The 12839-nt window shown below is 45.5% G+C and overlaps 1 protein-coding gene across 1 annotated transcript in view; it reads right to left on the minus strand.

The window, feature by feature from the left end:
- Positions 1-12839, minus strand: part of PLD1 (phospholipase D1) — a 183561-nt gene that overhangs the window by 28182 nt on the left and 142540 nt on the right. The window contains exon 20 of the mRNA XM_015415255.1: positions 11509-11597. Within this exon, the coding sequence (XP_015270741.1) occupies positions 11509-11597 (89 nt within the window). The remainder of the gene's footprint in view (positions 1-11508; positions 11598-12839) is intronic.

Here is a 12839-nt window from a genome sequence, read left to right on the forward strand (position 1 = left end):
GTGAATTCTGGGAACTACCTTTGTGTTATGGGTGGAGGACGAATTTTAAAACTCTTCAAACAAGAATTCTCAGACTCCTTAGGAGGAATCCATGAAACCAATACAAAGAAAACCAATATAAAGTAAAGTTGCCCTTAGTTTCCAGGACCAGAATATTTATGCCTATCATAAAGAAAGAGACAGCCCAAGTCAAACAGCAAATATGCCACCGATACACCCTGATTTATAAAATCCATTTTCTCTTTTAATGCATATTTGTTTTTACTTTGGCTGACAAATGATTATCATGCGGACCAACCAATTTCTGGTATAGTTTTGTATCCACAAATGTACTTCAGTCTCTAATTTTGTTTTGTTTTTTTCCAAACCACAGTAAGTTTTCAAGTGCACCTTATTGAATTAAAATTCACATGGAGTCTGACTTTCCAGGTACGCTTAACATTCTGAATTTTATGATTTTTATCTTGTAAAGCAAAGTTCCCACCGAAAATGAAGGGGCAGGAAATGACCACTAGATGGCAAGTATTATACAGCTGAGGTAAAGGCACTGAAATTATGATGACACCCGCAGCGGTTCTACCAGGCAGATATGTCACTTCCTAGTAACCGTTTCTAAGATTTGTGCTTCCAAATTAGCCCGTTCCAAACAAAATGTGTTTTCTGCAGTTAATGCCGGGGACATATTTTAAATGGGAATGCTGCCATCCTTTATTGCAAAGTTCAAAGTAATGGCAGCAATTACAAATGCAATACAAGTATTTGCCTAAGTAAAATTAAGCCTGTGCTTTGATGGATGTCTGAACTAGGAAGTGCACCCTGATCCAGAGGCAGAAATAAGCTTCTCTTCACCGATCACCCTTCTGGAATTCTGTCCCCTCCAGCCGTCCCAATACATGCAGAAGTGGATGACTCTAAACCAAGGCTCCCTCTAAGCTGTGGAGTCCTGTGAACAAAAATTCTACTTGGTGAGCTCCTGGCATTAAAGTTGTGAGCAAGCGATTTGGCTGCTGCATGAATTAGTTTTCTCTGGAGCCATCCTTCCTGAGCTAAGACAAAAATCTGTGAGCCGGAGGCTAAAAAACTGTGAGCTAGCTCACACTAACTCAGCTTAGAGGGAACACTGCTCTAAACATTCTGTCTCCTCTCCTGTTATTTCATGATAGGTGCTTTCCCCTCTTAATTTATTATTTTATACAGGACCATCAATGTACTTGTTGATGTACTTGATGTACTTGAGAGCCAGTTTGGTGTAGTGGTTAAGTGTGCAGACTCTAATCTCGGACAACCGGGTTTGATTCCCCACTCCTCCACTTGCACCTGCTGATGTGACCTTGGGTCAGTCACAAGCTCTGGCACAGCTGTCCTTGAAAAAGAGCAGTTTGTGTCAGAGTTCTCTCAGCCCCCCCCACCTCATAGGGTGTCTATTGTGGGGAGGGAAAGGAGTTTGTAAACTGCTCTGAGACTCCAAGTAAAGGGCGGGGTATAAATCCAATCTCTTCTTCTCTCCTTCTTCTTGGTGATTTCTGGATGTAAAGCAGCAAATATATATATATATATATATATCCCCTGACCCAGGAGCTTACAGGTGAAATGCTGACAGTGAAAACAGGAAAGGGAAACGGACAGCAAGGATGACAACAAGGAAACAGGAAAAGCAAGGGTAACCAGGAGTGATCTGAACAAATGACTACTGAAGATCTACCCATGCGATTCAGTCTTCTATTGCATACCAGGATCTCAGCATGGGGATGTTTCGGCTGATTTATACAGCCCACTGAGTGGGATGAAGTTCCTGTCCATGCAAGATTCCATGCAGGCCCAGCAGTGTTTGAAGGGGTCTTCATTCATGTGTTGACTCTGCTGCACGCAGTATCAATCCACGAGAATGGTATCCGTATGAGCCACAAATGGTTGGCTCATGAATGCTGCTGAAGAGGTAAAAAGACCTTTAGGGGAAGACCCATGGAGATCGAGATGAGGGTGCAGCCAAAAATGGTACCCTCGTGCTGAGTTCTCCCCCTCTTCCCTTCTAATTGATAGGTATGAACGCATGATGCTGCCTTATACGGAATCAGACCACTGGTCTTTCAAGGTTGAGGTCACACGTGCCAGAAAAAACGAGGCTATTTCCTCCGGAGAAATTTGACCTGGAGTTGCACGATCACACCTCACTTTGAAGCTGCAGGCACAGTCTGTCAGTGCGTGATCAGACGCAACTGCAGGTGAGTCGGGGGGGTTGTGCCTTTCCCCCCCATGCGCTTAACCGAGGGATTGAGGAATCACACCTCCACATCGAGGGCTCCCTTTGGAGTTTGCGATGATGCACATACTGCGAAGGGGGGAAAAACTAATGGCACGGAGTCGGGATGGCCTGATTAGACCATCCCAATGCCATGAGAGTGCGCTGGAGCGATCAGACACGGGAAAGTCCATCCGTGGCCCATAGCAACCTGTTAACTACCAGATTTCCCCCTGGTGTCTTTTAACTCCGCTTTTGTCGCGGAGCAGAATGAGTGCGGCGCACGTCCCAGATGTTGTTGTCTAATCGTGCTCTTTAAATCTGCCTGGCATTCGCACCTATTTTGGGTCTAATTCTGCACATGATTGCAGCCCAAGGTGGGTTTTGCTTACTCTGACTTGGAGCAGCATTCCAGGGTCTCAGAAAAAGGACCTTCACATCATCTCCTACCTGAGCCTTCTAACTGGATGTGCTACGAATTGAGCCTGGGACCTCTTGCATGCAGTGCAGATGCTCTGCCACCAAGCCATGCCCTGTGACCAGTGAATTAGTAGCCAGTGACTAACAGTCTCTGCTTTTTGTCTAAATTAGAATTGGATAGATGGGATGGGGGAGGTTGAAACTATGTGCTTAGTGGGGGGCGGAAGGTACCAGAGGGCATCTCGCCTAGGGTTGCGTTTAGGTTTGGAAAAATGCATCTATCCCCCTACCTGGATAGCCCAGGCAAGCCCGATCTTGTCAGATGTTGGAAGCTAAGCAGAGCCGATTGTGGCAAGTACTTGGAAGGGTGACCTCCAAGGAATACCAGGGCTTGGGATGCAGAGGCAGGCGATAGCAAGCCACCTCTCTGAAACGTCCAGGCCCCACTTAGAGGTCATGAGAAGTCAACCATGACTTCCAGGCATGCATGCATGCAGGCACACAGAAATACTCACACAAAAAAGGAGTACAATGTATGAAAAATGCATCTGCGCTTTCTTTCTTTTTTTTTTGCAGAGGTCTCTCTGATACAGCTGTAGAATGAGGACGTGCACAGAGAGAGTACACACAGTTTCAAGCATCAGCCATCACGTTGGAAGGAATATATGATGGAAAATGCAATCGGGACAATCACCGAGTTCACCTCACTGCACCACAGATGAACCGCGAGGAGAAGCCCAGGCTCTCAATATGGCACTGTGGCTTGACGTAGTTTCATATTTCGGCTTGCAGTTCCCTAGGAAAAACACCAGGGCCCCAGACCGATCAGCCAGGAAAAAGCAGACCCTGAAAATGCTCACTTCTCTTTCCTTCTTCCCTCCCTTCTCTCATCATGGAAAATCTCATTTAGGTATTAACCCTGGATATCTGTGATGCACGAATGCAGGCGCATCGGTTTACCAGAGTTAGTTTTCCCTTCTATAAATGGGGATTCTGAGAGAAGGTGGCATGGTAGAGCCCGATCTCGTCAGATCTCAGAAGCTAAGAAGGGTTGGTACTTGGAAGGGAGACCACCAAGGAAGACTCTGCAGAGGAAAGCCACAGCCAACCACCTCTGCTTCTCACTTGCCTTGGAAGCCCCTTGCTGAGGTTCCCATAGTCAGCTGCGGCTTGATAGCACTTCACACACACACACACACACACACACACACACACACACACACACACACACACACACAGACATACACATAAATGAGGATTAAACAAGAATTTAACCCAGGTTTAGAATCCATGTTTGTCAGGGGCAACTAACACTTGCACACCTGCATTCACACCCAGGATAACCAGAGTGAGTTTCTAACCAAGAAACTTTGCATTAGATGGAGGAGGAAAAGGAAGGCTGCATATATGCAGCAATAAACTGGGTTCATACAAATAATATCCCAGAATAATGCTAGTTAAAAGAGATACCTGACTGTACTGCATTAAAATGACTTATTTCCTATAGTAAGTAGTGTAAGAAAGCAACAATGGGCCTGCTTCTTTGTTTTCCGTAAAGTTATTTTGTCCTACGAATCACAGTGGAAACAAGATTTAACTTAGCACAATTATACATGTGGATACATTTTGCTTTAAATTAAAGGTGTCATTTGCACAAGGCAGGGCAAGTCATTGGAAAGCGATGAATATTAATTACTGAGACTTGCCAAAAATAATTACATGAATAAATCAACTTATGAGCAACTTCACTGTCATTTTTTTTTAAAAAAAACCAAACCCAACAGCTTGCTTAGGAAAACAGATTATCTGAAAATCAGCCCACGTAAAGGGAAGGTTTTAGCTTATTAATTATATATGTCTTATATTGTCTAAAGAACAAAGAGGGGTACATTCTTTGCTGGAACACTCCATCAAATGCCTCCATTAAGGTTTAAATATTTATGCAAGAGCGAACTCTTCATCTTCATGAGACCCAGAAGATTAAACATTTCATATATAATACGATCTGATTCACTGCCTCCTCCTCACTGACGCTAATCTTGAGAACTTGATCGTGGAGAGAATACATACTTCAGAGCATTACAACTGATACTCCCTGATCCATCTAGCAAAGGCGAACTATATGGCTCTCACTTGCTGGATCATGGCTCAGTGGTAGAGCATCTGCTTGCCGTGCAGAAGGTCCCAGGCTCAATCCCCGGCATCTCCAGTTTAAAGGATGAGGAAGTAGGGGATGTGAAAGACCTCCGCCTGAGACCCTGGAGAGCCGCTGCCAGTCTGAGTAGACAATACTGACCTTATTTTATTTATTTATTTAGGCATTTTCTACCCCGCCCTCCCCGCTAGCGGGCTCAGGACGGCTTACAAGGGGCATGAGCCCATACATAAAACCAGATAAGACAATAAAACCATGAAGAATAATAACAATACAATAATAAAGTGCTTTCTATAAACAAGATGGTCTTGAGTGGTTTTGATGGCATCCTCAAATCCTCCCCATTGGGGTGCCACTGTCCAGTAGATAGTTCAAGCCTATCCCACATTGTCAGTGCCATGCAATTTATGGCGGAACTTCCAAGGGCGATTCCTAATCCCGATGGTATCGCCACCATTGGTGGTGGTGGCAGCGGCGGCCCCTATGTGAAAGCCTGGCGGGCCTTGATGGACCAAGGGTCTGATTCAGTATAAAGCAGCTTCATGTGCATCAAGTGGCGGGGGACACGTTCACGCGGAATGGACTGATCCTATGAAACTGTGTCGTACCAAGACAGACCACTGATCCATGTAGCTCAGTACTGGCAGCATTTAACCAGGGTGATGGGCAAGACAGGCCTTTCCCAATAGGTCCCTACCTGAGATCCGTTCACAGCAGATATCAGGGGCTGAATTTTCCCCATGCGAAGCATGTTCTCTTACGGTGAGCCATATATGCCCCTCCCCAAAGACACCGTGCATCACACCCTGACACAACACATCCTGCGTCACCCACATGTTTTATGTGCTGCGGATCCGTTTTGCACTCCAATCCCTACCCAGTCCCATCTGTTATGTAATACGCAAATGAACGGCAGATCCAGGGTTCCGACTCTTTTCACTCCAGTATGACCCAGAACCACAACCCAAGGGAAGCTGATGTTCACATGTGGTTAAAGTTGCGCAAATGGATGGATAGTCGTGACAGTATTTGTATACATTACTGGCAAGATGTCAGTCAGACATAAACTGGTGTTAGATCTTGCTGATCTAGTTTGACAGGTAGAAGTCATGTGACTACAAGGCTGCATCAGAATCTGGAACTGTCACAATGACTCAGCTAAAGTAATTGCTGTAACCTGATTGGCTGATGTACATATATATTGCAGCTAGTTCAGTGCTGCACATCTCTGTATTGGGATCATTTGTATGCGAAGCACTTTGCCAGTTTGTACAGTGAAAGTGCTAAGAAGGACTGTGTACTTGTATCCAGTTGTCCAGTGTAAATAAATGTAAATACTCTGTATATAAGGAAACAGAGACTCTGCTATTATTTACGGCGCACTAAGCTACCGTCAAGTTGGAGCTGTACGGGATACACTCCCCAGAGTTCTATAGGGTCAAGGAAACTGGCTGGCAATTGGAAGGATTCCTTGAGAAAAGGCAAAATCTTCAAGAAACCAAAGTCACCAAGGACGGTGAATTATGCGTGTTATATACTTTCACTTTCTTCCACGTAAGTGTATGGAAACAATTAAGTACTCTGTTTGGGAACTCGGCAATGGAGGGGAGTTGTCCCTATCCTTGATCTCAGGGTAGGCAAACCTCTACTCAGGTACAATGTATCATGCACAGAAGTGGGGCTCTGGTGACTCAAGTGGTTAAGACACTGAACTATAGACTGGAAGGTCGGTAGTTTAGCAGTTTGAGACCCGAGTGCTGCATGACGGAGTGAGCTCCCGTCTCTAGTCCCAGCTCCTGCCAACCTAGCCATTCGAAAGCAAGAAATTGCAAGTAGATAAACAGGTATCACTTCGGTGGGAAGGTAACAGCGTTCCGTGCGCCTCGGCATCTAGTCATGCCGGCCACATCACCACGGAGAAGTCTTTGGACACCGCTGGCTCTTCGGCTTGGAAATGGAGATGAGCGCCGCATCCCTAGAGTCGGATTCGACTGGCTTTCGAAGCAAGGGAAACCTTTACCCTTTACCTTTTGATCATACACAGAACAAATACAATTTTGTACGTATACATTTATTATTTTATTACATTACTTATTATATATATATATATATATATATATATATATATATATATATATATATATATATATATATATATATATATATATATATATATATATATATATATATATATATATATATATATATATATACATATAAATAAAAAACTATATTATTAATTACCTGGATCCACACGCACGGAGGAGGAGCGCTCGTTTGCTTCCTCTGATCTGGGGTTGCCTACTCAAGGATGGGAAATTCCTGGAGATACGGGGATGGAAGTTGCAGAGGGCAGGGTTTGGGGAGGGGGGAGAGACCCCAGTGGGGCATAATGCCATACAGTTCACCCTCCAAAGCAGCCCTTGTCTCCAGCTGTGATTCCAGATCTCCAGGCCCCACTTGGAGGTTGGCAACCCTACCCTGATGGCTTTGCGGACGGCGTTTGCAAGATGAGGGGGGGGGGCTTAGCCGAAGCTGGAACCAGGCGCACTGGAGGAGGCCTGTTTCCTGCCCCCCTCTCACTCTCTGAATACCCACGGCCCACTCCTCAATTATCACCACACTGAGCACTTTGCTAGTGTAAAGGAAAGGAGGACTATGAAGTATAGCCACAACGTAAAAGGCTGCAGGTTTGATGTTGAATACAAGCCCTGTTGTGATCAGGCATTGAGGGTAAGCCACACAAAAGGGAAAAGAAAAGGGACGGCCAGTCCAGTCCCAGAGTGACTAAGTCGCAGGGCGTATCATGAACTCGGCAAGCTGCAGGACCACTTTGGAAGCTGCCAATTGACTGCTTGGGTAGCTGCCAATTGACTGCTCGGGTATGCCGTCTGCTACAACAGCTGCACCACCTGCATCTCAATTATTCCGAAGGAGGTACATGCATTGTAGCTCACAATCTTGGAAGGGGGGGGGGAATCTAAATTCTGTACCATGGAAACCCCACGTCTGCAATTAGAATTATGCAAATACGCACACATTTGCACCACTTAGTCTGCTCAGGAATTGCTCGGGACTTACAGAGAGTCCAGAAGGGCTTCGGCAAGCAGTGAGAAAGAGAGAAGGGTACAGAGGGGAGTTACAGAAACTGGCAGCAAGAGAGATGGTGGAAGGTCCAAGGATCAAGGAGTGCACAGGAGCTCCAGTCCTGGACCACTGAGCAGGGGGGGTTGGACTAGATTACCTGTATGGCCCCTTCCAACTCTATGATTCTAAGTCAGCTCTGTCTGCCTCCCCTTGTCCCTGGAGCACAAATACCAGATACAGCTCAAGCTAGTCCAAGGCAGCCTTGGTATTGTGCTGATTGCTGATCCCTGGGAACCGGGAAGGGATTTGGCTTTCCTGGGATGAGTCGGGTTGATGATCTAAAACATATGACTGGTGAGAAGCCAAAAACCCTACAGCGATTTGGAAATTAGCGACAGTTTCTCGACAGCCGAAGGAGACACCTGAGACAACCTGAGGAGCGAAGCAGCCAGGTAAAACACGTGTGGTCAAGATACAAAAAGTGCAACCCTAAACAGAGTTATACCCTTCTAAGTTCATAGGCTTAGAAGGGTATACTTCCGTTCAGGAAGTATCTATGTAGGAAAGCAATTTTAGGGATAGGGTGCTATATATAGGATTAAGAGAGGCACTTCCCTGGGCTGTACAGGAGGAGGTATCATTTGGAGTAAATTTATCTTCTTCTTTTGCCATCAAGTCACAGCTGACTAATGGCGACTCGGTGGGGTTTTCAAAGCAAGAGACATTCTGAGAGACAATGGGGGCCAGGTGTTGGGAAGCTTCTGGAATGGACTGCTTATCTCAAAAAAGGGCATTAAGAAAAGAGGAAATCTTGGAGAAAGGACTGGTGGGAGGAAAGGCTGGTGGGACAATATGTTACACCACTTCCCCAAGGAGTTATCTTACCACTTCCCCGACGGGCAAGTGCTCCACAGCGCTGTTTGTTTAAATTTTTTATTTTTTAAATGAAACACATTTCTCATCCTGGCTATCGCAGCACTCCAGGTGCTGTATGTGAGATGTAAGCTCTAAAAAATGCATTTCAAAAGCCTATCAACCTCAGAACAACAAGGGAATAAACCCTGTTCAGCCCAGTCACGGCCACATAAAACATTCAGGATTTTGAAGTGCTTCTTGACATTAGGATGTAGGGTAGTTTTAGTAAGACACATGGGGAGGAAAACAAGCTTGACCCAAAAACTGGAATGAAGAACCACAAGGGCAAGAAAGAAGTCTAATAAAGGGTCAGTATAAAAGCCTAGTTAAAACTTAAAATATACAGAAATACATGTATTTATTAGAAAGGCAGTTAAAAACAAATGAGGGCCCAATGAAAGCCTTGTTGAAAAGTTCAAGGGGCCTGAACACAAGCTTGAGGACACTCTAGCTCAGACTATGATAGCCACACAGGTGCTTTTTGGACCAGAATTGGAAGATGTTCTAATTCAGCAGCTGTACATTTGGCACCAGACACACGACTCTCATCTTTACAGGCCTCACAAACATCTTGGTCGTGTCTATTGATCTTGCTGCTTAACCTTCCTTTTCTTGGTCGAGTTTTAACTTATTGGTTAGCTTATTGTACTATGTAATAGTGTAACGTGTACCTCAAACTGTGTGACCTCTGAAGAAGGCCCCCGATAGGGCGGAAATGCATCAGGTCATGTGTATTGGTCCTTGTGTTCAGGCCACTTGAACTTTTCAACAATGCTTTCATTGGGCCCTTATTTGTTTTAAGTGCCTTTCTAATAAATACATGTATTTTTGTATATTATAAGTTTTAACTAGGTTTTTAATATTGGGTCGTTTCAGTAAGACAAGCAAGGAAAGAGATGAGAGAGGAGAATGGGGCTTTGGAACCTGAAATAAAAGAACTATGAGTTTGATGCTGATGCGGTAAAACAACAGGGACCTGTTGTGGATTATTAAATCCATCTGAGCAGGTGCGTTCAGAAAAGAATGAAGAATGGCTGAAATAATTTTGCTAGCAAATGGCCAGTCCTGCTTGTTCTACAAATTAAAATATACATATACGGCCCACCCTAAAAGTCTGCACAGTACAACTCAGCATTCCGGAACCTGATTCCTCATACGGGTGGTACGATCTTGGGTGGTACCATTATGACTGAAATGAGGGGGCTGTATTTTTTAATTCCCCCTGTATGTTCAAGACTCCCTATACACAGTAATTTAGCACAACCGGGAGAAGGTGGCACCATATCTTATTCTGTAATATACCAGTTTACTAGTTGACCGGAGGATCTTTTTCTTTCAACAAACAACAGACAGAGGGGCATTCAAAATGCAGTCCCGGATCTACAGTCTCAAGTGGTCCATAGCTCCACCACTTCATTTTACAGACTGGCTCTAAACCTGCGACAAAATGCTTAGCCCTGGGCCCTGGATTCCCAAGGTCCGGTGGCTGTAGGGAAGAAGGGGATGAAAGAGATTTTCTCTCCCTCCCCCTCCTCAATGCAGCTCCCCAATCTTCAGGGCTATTTGTCTGCATGGATCCCACATGGGAACCCCAGGAATCAACTTTCAGAAAAGACTGCTGGGCGAGGGGAACAGGAGAAGGATCCCCCATTTCAGCACTCCTGTATTGCAGGGTCCAACCCATTGACCGTCACTAACAAAGAGCTGACCTCAAGGGAAGGGACCCTGTCACGTGACTCTGGAGCAGCATTTTCCTGACTAGTCCCCCAAAGTAATGATGACCCTGAAATGAACTATACACACAGACTGCCGGGATATTTGTCTCTCCACCTCGGTCACTGTCTTCTGCCAGCGGGTGAAGACTGCTTTGTTTCCTTACATGTTCCCTCAATGAACTCTCCTTCCAGCCTATATATTTTTGCTGTTTTTTAACTGATGTTATGGTGGTTTTTTATTGCTCAGTGTAATTGTCGGCCAACTCCGTTGGACGGATTGACTTCGATTGATCAGAAAAATGGGATATAAATACTGTAAATAAACAAATCTGCCCCTTTTGGGTTGCACTAATCAATCAAGGAATCAAATCAAATAATCAAAGAAGGAGCTGCAGTGGCTCAAGTGGTTAAGACGCTGAACTGCAGGCTGTGGAAGGTCGGTAGTTCAGCAGTTCGAGACCCGAGTGTGCCGCATGACGGAGTGAGCTCCCGTCTCTAGTTCCAGCTCCTGCCAACCTAGCAGTTCGAAAGCAAGAAATTGCAAGTAGATAAATAGGTACCACTTCGGTGGGAAGGTAACAGCATTCCGTGCGCCTTGGCGTTTAGTCAGGCCGGCCACATGACCACGGAAACGTCTTCGGACAGCGCTGTCTCTCTTCGGCTTTGAAACGGAGATGAGCACCGCAACCCTAGAGTTGGATCCGACTGGCTTTCGAGCAAGGGAAACCTTTACCTTTAATCAATTTGGCAAAGTTGGACGATGCTTTTATAACTCAATGGAACGGCCACCATCCGAAAGTTGCAATCCGTACTGCAATGGAAACTTCCAGCTTGGATTCCAGGAAGCCTGTATATAGCACGTGATCCACACAACCACTCCCATGAGATTAACAGTCACGTTTCCCTTTACCTTTGCATTCTGGAACCTGCTGCTTTCTCACTGCACCCTCAACTGTGTTTCTTCTGAGCAAGCTTACCTATGGGCTTTCAGAATCCTGTGCGCAATGGCATCACCAATCCGGTTAGATACGACTTTGTCGTCGGCGCAGCTGATGAAAAACTGGTTCTAAAGGGTTAGAAGAGAAAAGAGAGAAAGCAACCTAGATTGAACTTGCTCTTAATAACATTGTTATTGCACACTTCTCCGATACTACAGCATCTGCCAATGCAGTGCTGTTCAAACTGTGTTCCAGGAAACCCTGCCGAGTCCTGAAAGCTACTTGGAAGCAGCTCAATGAGAAGACTGGTCATGGCAGAGGAGCTTCCTTGAAAGACAACTTGGCCAAAATCCATTGCTGATTATCCTTTGTGCAGCCTCAGAAGATCACTTAGCACATTTTAGCATCTTAGGGAGCGGTGGCGCAGGGGATTTCCCCCCTGCTTAACTATAACATCTGCTCACATTGGAGAAAGCCATTCAAGTTCATACTGATGGGCCTCCTTGTCAAGATCTAGCCCCGTGCTGGTGCGAGCAACCAAGCCTTGTCCTAGCTCATCGTCTACCCAGCGATTCGAAAGCTTCGGCAAGTAGATAAATTGGGGACCACCCGTAAGAGGGTGGGCACACCACTCCCTCTGGGAAGGTGTAGCTGCCGAGTGCGACTTCTGAAGGCGCGGCGAGATCGAAAGAGGAAAGAGCTATTTCGGCTTCCCTGCAGTGGAGCGAGTCGGCCAGGCGGTGGCAGTGTGGCAGCATGACATCAAGAAGCGCTGACGTCATCAGCCAGCCGACAACAATACACGGAACACGACTGATCCAGCCCGCAGATGAAGCCCCGGCTAGCTGCAATGTGTGTGTAATTAAAAATGCTGTATGTTTGTCTTCCGTATCCCCCACGAATATTGTTCGTCCAGTTGTCAAGAGTAACTGTAAATCGCTCTGAGCCCGCAGGTGTGTGGGAAAGAGCGATCAATAAATTGAAAGTATTATTATTATTATTATCCTATCTTTATGTATTCACTTTATTTCTCCCCAATGCCGCTTACGTTGTTCTCCTCTCCTTTGTTTTATTCTCACAACAACCCTGTGAGGTAAGTTAGGCTGACTGGCCCAAGGTCACCCAGCAAACATCCATGGCACATGTGGGGATCTGAACCTGGATTTCCCAGATCCTAGCCTGGCACTTTAACCACTACACCACGCTGGTCTATCAAACCAGGAACACTTGAAGCAACTTTATAATGAATCAGATCACAGTCCCACCATGTTCCATATTGTCTAGAGATATCAAGGACGGAACCTGGGACCTTCTGCATGCAAAACATGTGCTGTCCCACTAAATCAAACCCTATATGAACAGGGAGTATC

The sequence above is a fragment of the Gekko japonicus genome, unplaced genomic scaffold, assembly GCF_001447785.1.
Source record: "Gekko japonicus isolate JY-2015 unplaced genomic scaffold, Gekko_japonicus_V1.1 scaffold320, whole genome shotgun sequence".
Taxonomy (NCBI): domain Eukaryota; kingdom Metazoa; phylum Chordata; class Lepidosauria; order Squamata; family Gekkonidae; genus Gekko; species Gekko japonicus.